Below are 12,517 nucleotides of genomic sequence, written 5' to 3' on the forward strand. Positions count from 1 at the left end.
GTCTTTATGGGCTGTACAGTGAAGTCAATAATTGGTTTAATGGAAAGATAACAAAATTTCATTAGCACTTAAAATCCAGTAAGTTTCCTAATAGTTTTAACTTCAGTATTATATTTCAGAAAAATTAACAGTTTCCCCCTCAAATTCTAGTTTGTTCTATATCACAAATGTGGAGACATATTATTTGTATTGTAATCACACAGAAATGTCAAGAGGGTTCATGCAGAAAATTTCTAAACACCTATAATTTATAGGCCAAGGCACATGTGTCTTCTATATCCTACAAAGAATTGTAACCAGGGCCAATAGGGTGGCTCATCAGGGAAAGGGCTTGCAACCAAGCCTGCCAATTCTGGGTTTGAGCTCCATAGCCCACAATGGTGTAGTGAGGGAACCAGCAGCTCCTACATGCACACCTGTACACATGCATGCATGCACATGCATACACAGTTCAAAAAAATTGTCAGCAGACTAGTAACCCACCAAGAAACAAACAGATACAACAGGTTAACAGTTAACAGGTTAACAGTTAACTTGTATTCTTTGTCGTGTCTATTCAGTTTCAGAATATGCTTTTAAGGGGCTGGGGATGGTGGCCATGGTTCTGAGAAGCAGGTTTGGGGAACCAGCCTCGAAGCAGCAGGGTCTCAGTTGCTCAGGGCTAAGACATAGTCCAGGAGAGAGAAATGGGGAGATGGGAAATCACATGGAACTGTTTCCTCCTCCTGTGCATAAAGATACACTAGGCAAAAAGATGCCTAAGGGGCTGGGAGTGCTGGAATATGCATTCTCATTAGCAGGGCCCTGGGATATAACGGATACCTAGCCCAAAAGAGGAGAAAATAAAACCAGGCATGGCGGGCGTGCCTGTAATTCCACTCAGTGTGCTGGAGGATTGTGAGTTTGAGGCCAGCCTGAACAGTGAGCTCCTGTACAAGGAGGAAAATGGGGGATGAGACAAATGCTGAATGACAGAGTTTTTCTGAGACCTGAAGCCAGGAGTCTCAGGTTTCACCCTACCCTCTGCACCTCACAGACAGGGTCCACACGGGCAGCAGAACCAGGAGGGGAGGGCGGAGGCTGCACCTGGGAGTTGGGGGTGAAGTCCATGTACTGGTGGCACTGCTCACAGTGGTGGAAGGTATTGTAGGCCGCGTACTTGGTCAGCATCATAGACATGGTCTCCCGTTTCCGGGGCTGCTCGGCTTTGAACTCCTTTATTACTTCTGTGTATAACGGGATGAGAAGCGGTTATTGCCATGACACTCACACGAGGCTTAGAAAGAAATGCTCATTTCTCGTTAGGACTTTTCAAAGGTCTCATTGGAGACCTGACAAGCAAGTTTAAAAATCAAGGTGTGTGTGTGTGTGTGTGTGTGTGTGTGTGTGTGTGTGTGTTCATGTGTAAGAGTGAAAAAGCAGAATTATTATGCTCTTCTCAAAGGACTGGACTGTCTCCTTGGCCCGCCTCAAGTCCTGATTTAGAGCTCCTTTGACCTCCACAGAGCCAAGCCTGACCCCGCACATACTGACCTTGTTTGACCCCCGCCAGCTTCTCGCTGTAGACCAGGCTCATCAGACTGTACTTGGGATCGTGTACACTGACGTCGAAAGTCATTTTGCTGAAGGTCTCGATGTCAGGCCAGGGCTCTCCCTCTGACTGGTTCAGTTCGCTGCTGTCAGTGTGATCTAGGACAGGGCAGGGCACAGGACAGGTGGGCCCACCTCCTTCCCTCCTACCACCACCCTGAACAGGTATATTTACCTGTTCAAGTGAATACTTGCATCACCACCATCCTGAAGCACAAAGCCCAGGGAGGCATTTCTGAGAAAGGAGCTCTCATATCCCAGAGTAGAAGGAACCAAGATGATTCCTTCAGACTTCACGGGAAGAGGGTTTTCCCTTGCTAGCCCTGCATTAGTTTCTGTCTCCAGTTCACAGACTTGTATGCCGTTGGATCCTGACTCTGCCAGTTCTCCTTGAGAACACACTAATACGGATGAGCAAAATTCTCAGCTTTAGCTATGAGGTCTTCAGGCACTGATATCCTGAATAATTTGACTATTGTTTCTCAGTAGTGAGGGCTGAACACAGCACACATCCCAGGCAGGCGCTCACCACTGAGCCATGGCCCCAGACTTTCTATAAAAGTTGGAGACAAGGATGGCTAGTCTTGGTTGTCAATTTGACCACATCTGAAATCAACTAAAACGCACGTCGCTGGGCACACCTGTGAAGGATTTTCTTGACTGGATCATTTGAAGTCAGAAGACCCACTTTAAATCTGGGCCACAGCAGGTGGCGGTGTACATCAAAGGACACGGAAGAAGGGAATGCTTGCTGGCCCCCACTCCTGCTCGCAAGTCCTTCCACCCTGCTGCTGAGGCATCACTGCCTACTTTTTTTTTTTTTTTTTTTTTTTTTTTATTCCAATGTAGACCAAAGGCCAGCAGAGATATCCAGACTAGTCGACAGAACAACTGTCAAATTCTTGGCCTTTCTATTGGGAGAGGGCCATTGTTGCACGGAGCAGACCGCAGCCTGTAAGCCACTCTAATCCATCCCATTTTAATATAAACAGATTTACTCTATCGGTTCTGTACTTCTAGAGAACCTGACTAATGCAAGTTTTCACTAGATTGACCAGGTTCGGCTTGGATCTGTGCCCAGGCAAGCCTTGATGGTGTCCCCGTCCTGCCTTAGCTGGGATTACTACCTGGACACTGGGCCTGAAGCTGTCTGAAGTTTTAGGATGCGGTGAACACAGTCCCAGTGTATGCGGTGCATCAGAACTACCTGAGTGCTCTACACACCAGTACATACTCGTTCCCTCCTGTCCTCCTCACAGGATCCCAAGAGCAGTGAAGACAAAATCTTTACCCAGGTGCCAGCCTTTGGGCATTTCCAGAGCTTGAATCCTTGACTCATCCCTTAGTAATCAATCCTCTAGGGACAAGACCCCTCAAAGTACTAGATCTGGTAGGTCTGGAAGACATTAGGGACGGAGAGTCAAGGTGCTAAGACAGTGGTAGACATAGAGTATATGTATAATGGATGATATTCATTACTAATGTCTAAGTTCAAAATGAAGCTAGCCCCGTAGGTCCAGGCACTCTGCAGCCAGCTCAATGACCTGAGTAGTGGAACCATGTGGTGGAAAGAGAAAAGGACACTCCAAAGCTGTCTATCCATGTACCCCTTTCATACACACATGCATACAATTACATGTAATAATTTTCTAATATAGCATGAACTGCATTGGGAAAAAGACCTAGATTAGAGTACAGCTATTATCTTTTTAACATAAATGGCATTTGGTTTTTGCCCAGAATTAACTTTCAGTTGCAGTTGGCATTTTATTTGCAGTCTAAGGGGGATGGGAAGTGACAGAGAATACCTGGGCAGACCTGGGGGAGGTCACATGACTTCTGTAGCCACATCTTGGGTAAAAGCAAAGGTTGTGATGCCAGGGAGCACAGGGTAGAGCTGGCAAGAATCATAGGGTTTACCTGTCTAGGCAATGAACCTACCTCCCAAAGCTGTATGAAACAGCTTGCTGCACACTGGAGAGGCCCCCAGAAACTGAGAGCCACGGTTCACTTGGAATTACTTGCTGGGCACCTTCTCTTCAGCCTCATGACAGCTTAGCAGCTTAGGTGCCTTAGACACCCAAAGGGTGAAGCATCCCTGGCTCTTGGGTCTCATGCCTTGGCCATGCTGTCAAGCCTCACCTGTGTTTATCTCTTCCTCATCGTACACGTCCACCTCCAGCAGCCGGATGAGCATTCGGAAAAGGATCCTAAGGAACTGTAAATAGGAGCCCGTCTTTCCCACCTGATGGAGATGTTTTCAATTGAGGAGTGGCGGAGGAAGGAAAAAGAAAAGACATTTCTTTCACACTTTGGCTCTTCAGCTGAGGTCTGAAGAGGTATTCTGCCACCCCTGCGACCCCACAAAATGTCTCCTGACAACCAAGACAGTGTCCGCCATGTTCTATCCCTACCTGTGGAGGGCCAGTGAGCAGCAGCCGCCTCGGGTGCAAGGTTCGGACGCCCGAGATGGGGTCTGGTTGGTTGCTATAGTCAGCGTGGTGCTGCCGGGCCGAGGTCCACTGGCGGTAATAAAGGGACTGCTCCTCGCTGCTCATGTCCTTGTGCAGGCCTGGCCGCAGGGAGCTCACCCAGGCCACATCAGCGTGGGGCAGCAAGGAAGAGGAGGGCAGCTTGCTGCCCTTCTGGGATCCCAGCAGGCTATATGCGGCTTTGGATAAGATCACCACGGGGGGCAGGGCTGTGTGCAGGCTCCGGGGCTGCCCTGACCACGAAAGAGCCTGGGCACTCGAGGATGAGGACGAAGAAGGCTTGGAAGTGGTGCTACTGGCCATCGGAGGGCCCAAGGAGTCACACTCCTGCTTCAGGATCTCCCCAGCCACGGCAGTGCCCGTGGAGATCCCTTCATCCAGCCGAACGCTGGTGGTGGGGGTCAGGGGCTGCTGCTGGGGTTTGCCAGCCGTGCTAGAAGAACTCACCCCGTTCTCCATGATGGAACCTGGAAGATGACAGTGGAACTCATCCTATTCCCACCCCTCCCTGACATCAAGATCAGGTGGTAAAAACTACTGACAACCCCTGCCCCAAAGCCAAAACAAAACAAAAAACCCCAAACCCAACCAAGCAGCCACCACTCCCAACGAAACCTTTGGAACTGCAGACACAGCGATGGACAATTCTTTCTGCCTCAGTTTCCCACTGCTCCCTCGCCCTGGGTTGTGGGTGGGGTTGGCCGTAGGAGACAACAGCTAGAAGTTGTGTCCATTTGCCCTGGCTTCCTTCTCAAATTGTCCCCCTGGATGACACCTTTCTCCAGCCAGGCAGGGTTCGCTGGGTCATGGGATCCTAGTACTGTGCTGCCTTGTGCTCCTCTCTGGAGCCTCCCACATTCTTCCGGAAGTCGTCCCTCTCTAGTAAAGTGTTCTCTCGGCTCCTCTCTCAGATAGCAGTGGACTTACAGGCTTCACAGTCGGGTCTTTTTCAGAGACTCTTGCTGCCCTGGTGGCTGAGAAAGAGCCTTACACCTCGAAGTTCCTCGGTCTGTGGCCATTTCCTTAACCAAGGTAGGAATGTCTCCACAGGAGGGGCTAGACGTTAGACCTGCTCCAGATGAGGAGTTGGGTCTCCACTGTCTTTATTCTGTTAGCTTTAAGTAATCTTTTCTGTAGAGGATGAGCTTCCTAAGACTCCTGGCTGAAGACCCTCTCTGAGCTCAAATGGGTGCTGTCCAGACTTGCAGTTCCAATCTCAGCAATGGGAGACCCGACAGATTAACCATTAACTGCAGTTGCTAAAACTAAACCTCTCTCGGTTGGAGAGATGGCTCGGCAGTTAAGAGCATATACTGCTCTTCAGAGACCCCAAGTTTAAGTTCAGCACTCATGTCAGGTGGGTCACAAAGCACTGCCTCTCCCGAGGATCCAATGCCTATGGTCTCCGAGGGCACTGCATTCTTGTGCACATACAGCCCAGACACACACCACACATGCAGACACCTATTAAATATACACCCCCAGACATACACACACACATACAGACACCTATTAAATATACACCCCCAGACACACACCACGCATGCAGACACCTATTAAATATACACCCCCAGACACACACCACACATGCAGACACCTATTAAATATACACCCCCAGACATACACGCACGCATGCAGACACCTATTAAACAGAGTAGAAGTACTTTTCTCAAAAAGCAGGGCTCTTTCCTGCTTCTGTGACTGTGGGCTTCCTGCTGTTGAGATCAGCGTCTGCTCCACACTGTGTATAAAACAGTGCTCTCTACTCCGTTTCGTCAGCCTGCGTGGGCTGAGAAACTGCACCATCCGTGGGTCACCCATCCAGCACTGAGTGATCAGTAACTTCCTGGAAGTAGGAAGGGAGCCATCCTGTAAGTTTACTGGGTGAATTGAGACGGCAGGGGACGTGAGTATATTTGAATCTATAGAACTTATTGGACATACTAGGCCACGGAAAAGGTATGGGCAACCCCCTCTCCTGACCCCTGTAAAGTGACAGACACTTAACACTACGATGGCGATGGTTCCACACCGACCTGTTATCTGCTGCCAAGGATCAAGGATGCCCTTGCTGCTCTTACAGCTTAGGCTGAGCTCCCTGCTGTTGCCACGGCCTACAGACAGGACAGCCTGCCTGTCTCCCTGGTCCCTTTCTGGGCCTGGACTAACCTTTTCCAGTTCCTGATCCACTTCCTGCTCTTGAACCCGGCCTCAGCCTCTCATCTAGCAGTTGGACTCTGCAGCTTCACTTGGAACCTGACAACAGCTCCTCTCCTGGCTTTTGACTGGTTTGTTTTATATACAGTTTTTTCCTCTGTCCACTTCTGAACTCTGCTGAACTCTGCTGCAGCCTGCTTTCATTTTGACCCATTTATATACATCTGTAGGTACATACATCTATCCATCCATATGTACATACATTGATTGTGCGCTGTGTGATATGAGCGTTAATATTAGTCATTAATATTGGAATAAAGAACCTGCATTCACCTCAGCCAGGCTTCCAGTGAAAGGCAGTTACATGACAAACCGTTGTCACTGAGCCACTAAACCTTGTGAGTTTGTTACTGAAGTCTGACATTGTGGAAAGACACGTGTCCATCGGCACAGGGCACACATGACGTCAGACGCTTGGCAGAGCCTGCCTCCCTCCCACTTTCAGCCTCGGCATCCTTGAGGGAGCCCGGGGGCTAGGGTCTGTAGGGTCCAAGTTTTTGGTGTTCAGCAGGACTTTGTCATGAGACTTTTGTGGGTTTATCAGAGCAACTTAACAGGACGCTGTTGGTGAGTGGGGCGGACTAACGGGGCAGCCAGTGCTACACCTCAGCTGCTTAGAGCATTTGCTGTGCTTGCAGAAGACTGGGGCTCAGTTCCCAGCACCCACATGACAGCTCACAACTGTTAATAACTCCAGTTCCAGGACCTCCTTCTTCAGATCTCCTTGGGCACCCGGCATTCAGGTATATGTATATCTACATACTCACACACATACGATACTTTTTAAATCTGTTTTTAAAGAAAGCCACTAGGAAGAGGACAGTTCTGCCACACACACATTCATCCCCCCGCCCCCACTCATTTTCCTCTCCCAACTCATTCCCCTTCCTGGCCTCATATTCCCAATATTCCAGAGATATATTTCCCCTCATTATGTTAACCTGTCCTGTTCTCTGGCTTTTTCTCAGCTGGTTTCAGGAAAATTGAGGAGCCTACAATGGTGGGGTCAAGGAAGGAGAAGGTGGGGTAAACCTGTCCCCTGCTGAGGAGAGTAGCTGGGTACAGCCTAGAGAAGGGCAGGTTGCACGTCCCTCTAGGTACTACAGATAGGAGGGCCCTCAAGCATGGAGTCATCTCACAGCACTGACAGAATCAAATGGAAGACTGGTGCTACCTGGGCACAAGTATGTGCTTGCACATGCATGTCTGGGCAAAAACCTGGTCTCCATGCTAATTCAGAGAGTGGGTGGGACACATGGTGCTCCACTTCCGTACTTTGATAAATCATCTGATTTTTCTCTGTCTCTTCCTTGTACTTTGATCATCTGATTTCTCTACATTAAGCTTTATTGCTTTCATAATAAAAAATCTGGAAATAGGGCTGCATTTGCTATGTTACGATTTACTAAAAGAAAATTTATACCAGGCCTTGCAGTCAAAACTAGTAGCCCCTGAAAAGCTTTCAGTATAGAAACACTTGACAATAAATACTCAAGATAACTAGTCATCCATCCATCTATCCATCCATCCATCTATCCATCCATCCATCCATCCATCCATCCATCCATCCATCCATCCATCCAGACACCTGTACCAGATACTAAGCAAACCTAGTACAAACTGAGAGCTTTTATCTGTAGACTGAATATCGTATTCATGCAAATGTGAACTCTGGAGTAACTGAAGGAGATGGGGAGGCACCAGAGGGCAGGCTCTGAGGCAAACTGATTATGGTTTTTGCCTGTCACTAGGCTCACGGTTAAATCTAGAGAAAGCTGTACCCATTCAGCTTTCCTGCTTTGCAAGCACCCTGTGAGCCACTGAAGTCTGGAGAGGAGGTCTCTGCCATCGCTTGGAGACCTTGGGGGTTGGTACCCAGCTCTACCTTTTGGAGGAGAGTTCTGACCTGAGGTTCCTGTGACAGCGCTGCTGTTGCTCTGCGGCCGCTCCAAATCGATGAGCAGCTCCTCGGAGTCATTGTCACTGGTGGGGACCCTCTCAGCCTCCTTCCCACTGAGGTCCAGGGCAGCAGCAGGCCCCCGGACGACCTCTTTTGAGACATAGCAGCATGCCAGGCCCACCTCTTGCTCCAAGGCCGTTCGAGTTAAATAGCTTGAGTCAATCAATCGCAGGTCACAGTACTTTAAGGACCTGTGTAGAAGGAACTATATTGGTGGCATGTCCCTCCAACACAGAATCCTTATGCATGCCTGAAGGTCCTGTGGTCCATGGGACAGTGAAGACCACAGGTTTCAGTACTGGCTAAGTCTGCTCTAAATCTGAGCTCTGTCACCTCCCACCTAGCCATATTTCCCTGTGCTTCACTTCCCCTGTGTCCCTGAAGTATAAAATAGAGAGGACAGGGGACTGGAGATGTAGTTCAATGGCAGAAAATATGTGTAGCATGTATGAAGCCCTGGATTTCAGTTCCAGTGTCACTAAAAGGCAAAGGCAAAAGCATAAAGGCTGGCTTGGCTTATAAGATTGATGCAAGGGGAGAGACAATCCAAGAAAACACTTAGAGTGTGGCTGACATACAGTGAACAGTTGATGCTTTTATTGCTATTGCCTTCCGATCTATAGCCCCTACATCCTCAAGGGAGTTTGGAACATCAGATTAGCAGCGATAAAGTGCTTTAAACTCTACCATCCATCTATCTATCTTCTATCTTCTATACATCTATCTATCTATCTATCTATCTATCTATCTATCTATCTATCATCTATCTGTCATCTGTCTATCCATCTAGCATATATATGTATATGTATATGTATTTGAATACCTATCTATCATCTGTCTATCTCTCTTGCCTTTCCTCTTCAGCCTCTCTGGCTGCTTTGCTCTGAGGTAAAACCACTTTTCCTCTGTGGCTCAGTCCCATTCCAGAACTGGTAGTACTGGAAATCTGAAAGAAAATGAACGAGGCTCTATTTCTTTTTGTCCCTGCATGAGACGATTACTGCCAGATAACAGAAAATGGTTCAACAATCAAGCATCAGTTCAACCTTGGAACCATGGAGCTGCAGACTCACATCTTACCTGGGAAAAGTTTCTCCAAGAGGGTCTTTGCCAGTTAATATCACTATGCAGGGCAGACCTTCCAAATCTTGGTATGTCCGAGGTATCCACTCTTCCTGATCGTTTCCTCTCCAGGTCTATAGAAGAGATACAGAAGAATTCATTAAAAGTCCTCATTCAAATTTGTATGTGTGTGTGTGTGTGTGTATACATATATACATATATATACATATGTGTATATATATACATATACATACACATACATACATTTTTGGATACAGGCTTCAGACACACAAAGCAACCTAATGACCTTTATTAAGTGTGTAAATTATTGGAATGCTTGTTTTTAATTCTTGTGATAGGGTTTTAATCTTTGAGATGGGGTTCATGTAGCCCAGGCTAACCTCAAATCCCTTCTGTAGCTGAGGATGACTTTGTTGTCTCCATCTCCTAAATGCTGAATTACAGGCTTGTGCACCATACCCACCTCTGCATTTGCTACCTTCAAGGCATACACAAAACATTTCTATGAGAGCATGGACTTCAGTTTCCATCTCAATAGCATAGAAAGGTATTGGTATGTCTCATGCATTAGCCCCACAAACCAGAAAAACACACCAGAGCTTCCTACTGGTGATGTAAAACTGGCTACACTTGCTGGCTTGAACAAACTCTCAGGATTAGGTGATAAGAAAGGCCAGTTTCAGTTGTTAGGGACTTGAGAAAGACCCTTAAACTCATCTAAAACATTTTAATCAGGCAAATAATGAGGCTAGCCCCAATTCTAGTGGTTAGTTTTTTTCTTTCTCCCTTTATTGACGTTAAAAATAACCATCCTAGAGGTGCATAATCCTAGTTACTCAAGAGGCTGAGGGAGAATCTTCCACGTTCAAGGCCACCCTGTGGGTAACTTAATGAGACATGTATCAAAATAAAAGGTAAAGGAAGAGTAGCAGATGTAACTAAGTGGTAGAACTTGCCTAGACACAAAACTATATGTGCTCAATTCCCCACTGAACCTGACAAGCATGAGGCCTCCAAAGTCTGTAAGACTGACCAGGCTGGGCCAGAAGCAAACCCAACTGCTCTTACTTGAAGAGGGATACCAACTGCTCCTGTTTTCACCAAGTACCATACAGCACCCATTCTTCACCTACTGCCACAAACACTTACTTATCCATGAAGACCCTTTAATAACTTGAACATTAGTCTTGGTATGACTAATAATGCACGAGGAAAACCCACTTTTGAAAGTTGTTCAAGGATGAAGGATCTGTAATTGTTTGTTTTGGTTTTGCCTGAGACGAGGTCTTGCATGCACAGGGCTAGCCTTAAACTTGATGTGTAGTTGAGGATGAACCTGGACATGTAAGTCTCCTGCCTTCGCCTCCCAAGGGCATCAGTTGTGCATCACCACAACTGGTTTTCTGCAGTGCTGGGATCAAATAGAGAACATCACATGTGCCAGGCACCCCAAAAGCTAAGTTACATTCTCAGCACCCAAGTGTTTCCAGTTTAGAACAGAAGAAAAATAGACAAATTTAGGTAAGTTTCAAAGATTATTCTTTATTACATGTATAGAATGTAAGTAGGCTTTATGTCAATTTTCTAGCAGGGCTTAACTGGAACTTCTGATGCTTTAGCAAACAAGAACTAAGAAGTAAGCTGTTGTTGAGGGTGTGTTGGCACACCCCTTAAATCCTAGCACTCAACAGGCAGAGACAAGTGGATCCCTGAGTTCAGTTAACCTCGCTCCAGATCAGTTCCATGCCCAGGAATAGTTGGCTGACAAAAAAACAGGACCCACCCCTTTCACAGAGTTTTTTGTCCTATTGGTCTTTTGCTTCTCTGTTCTGCTTTTCAATTTTTTGGGTTTTGTTTGAAAAGAGAAAGAAAGGAAGGAAGGAAGGAAGAAAGGAAGGAAGGAAGAAAGAACATAAAGTTGGGTAGGTAGGAAGGTGGGATGGTCTGGGAAGAGTCGGGGGAGGGGCAAACAGTCAAATATTTTATATGGAACTTTAATTAAAAAAAGAAAACCAACCTAGAAATATTTTTTCTTCTCTTCCTCTTTTATTTTTTTTCTTTTTTCTTTTTTTTTTCGGAGCTGGGGACCGAACCCAGGGCCTTGCGCTTGCTAGGCAAGCGCTCTACTACTGAGCTAAATCCCCAACCCCTCCTCTTTTATTAATAAGCAAAAATAATTAAAAACAAAAACCACAACAATCTTAAATGCAGAAGAACAGTTAAATAAAGCTGCTACCGAATTCAAGGATGTACCAAATGTACATGCTTCCTCACTGTGAGTCACATGACTCTGTATGTAGGCAGATAGGTAGGGAAGTGTGTGTGTGTGTGTGTGTGTGTGTGTGTGTGTGTGTGTGTGTGTGTGTGTATGTCTGTATATATAAAACCAAGATAATCTGAGAAATGGAAACCACTATGGGGCGGGCAGAAAGCATGAACTTTTCATTATGCAATCCCAAAACACTCTGCTCTTTTTCTTTTCTTTGCCTCTGTATCCTCTGTGGTTCCAGTTCCAGCTGAACTTGTCACAATTCCAAATCTCTCCTTCCATTTCTTCAGCTTCTCATCATCCTCAGACCTTCTAGAGATGGAAGAGACATTCAAACCAAATCTCTGTGCTCTTTCCTTTAGTTTATCCAAGTTAACCATAGGTTTTGTGTCAGATGATAAACCTTTTGTTGGAACTGAAGAAATTCCAAACCTAGCTGCGCGAGCAGCCTTCTTACTCTCCAAGCTTACAGGCACATTGAAACGGTCAGCCCTCTTCTGTATTCTCTCGGTTTGAGGTATTCCAGATGTAATTTTTACCACCTTCTTTTCTGATGCCATATCAACAACTTTTTCGGGAGGTTCTTCCTCTTTAACAGGCAGATCTACAGGCTTTGCTTCTTCTTCCTCAGTTTCATCTCCCAGTACATCTTCTTCATTTGCTTCTTCTTCAGCCTGTTCTTCAAGATATGCCTGAAGCCTATTGATAAGCTCTTGTTTTATTCCCTTGGTCTCTAAACCACAAGCAAGACATTCTTGCTTTAGTTCAGCAAGCTTCAGCTTGTGGCGCTCCACCATCCTGGTCGCCATCTTGCTCTAGAAATATTTTTTAAAATACACTCTCAGGTTGGAATGAAGGCCCAGCAGTTAAAGAACACAGGAGTGGAGTTCAGTTCCCCAAACCCAT

General features: G+C 46.5%; 2 protein-coding genes across 2 annotated transcripts in view; both read right to left on the minus strand.

The window, feature by feature from the left end:
- The window catches only part of Greb1l (GREB1 like retinoic acid receptor coactivator), a 238,693-nt gene that overhangs the window by 14,341 nt on the left and 211,835 nt on the right, over positions 1 to 12,517 (minus strand). The window contains exons 20-25 of the mRNA XM_032885701.1: positions 9,340 to 9,455; positions 8,206 to 8,450; positions 4,005 to 4,549; positions 3,733 to 3,835; positions 1,534 to 1,689; positions 1,087 to 1,226 (exon numbers count right to left, since the gene is read on the minus strand). Of these exons, the coding sequence (XP_032741592.1) occupies positions 1,087 to 1,226; positions 1,534 to 1,689; positions 3,733 to 3,835; positions 4,005 to 4,549; positions 8,206 to 8,450; positions 9,340 to 9,455 (1,305 nt within the window). The remainder of the gene's footprint in view (positions 1 to 1,086; positions 1,227 to 1,533; positions 1,690 to 3,732; positions 3,836 to 4,004; positions 4,550 to 8,205; positions 8,451 to 9,339; positions 9,456 to 12,517) is intronic.
- LOC116884559 (SAP domain-containing ribonucleoprotein-like) lies at positions 11,493 to 12,435 on the minus strand. Its single transcript, XM_032885700.1, has one exon. It carries the CDS (start codon positions 12,418 to 12,420, stop codon positions 11,788 to 11,790), a length of 633 nt encoding a protein of 210 aa, XP_032741591.1. The 5' UTR covers positions 12,421 to 12,435; the 3' UTR covers positions 11,493 to 11,787.

Source organism: Rattus rattus, chromosome 15 (genome assembly GCF_011064425.1).
Source record: "Rattus rattus isolate New Zealand chromosome 15, Rrattus_CSIRO_v1, whole genome shotgun sequence".
NCBI lineage: Eukaryota > Metazoa > Chordata > Mammalia > Rodentia > Muridae > Rattus > Rattus rattus.

Coding starts and splice junctions, on each gene's coding strand:
- LOC116884559 (XM_032885700.1), bottom strand. CDS start 12,420: ATGGCGACCAGGATGGTGGAGCGCCACAAGCTGAAGCTTGCTGAACTA.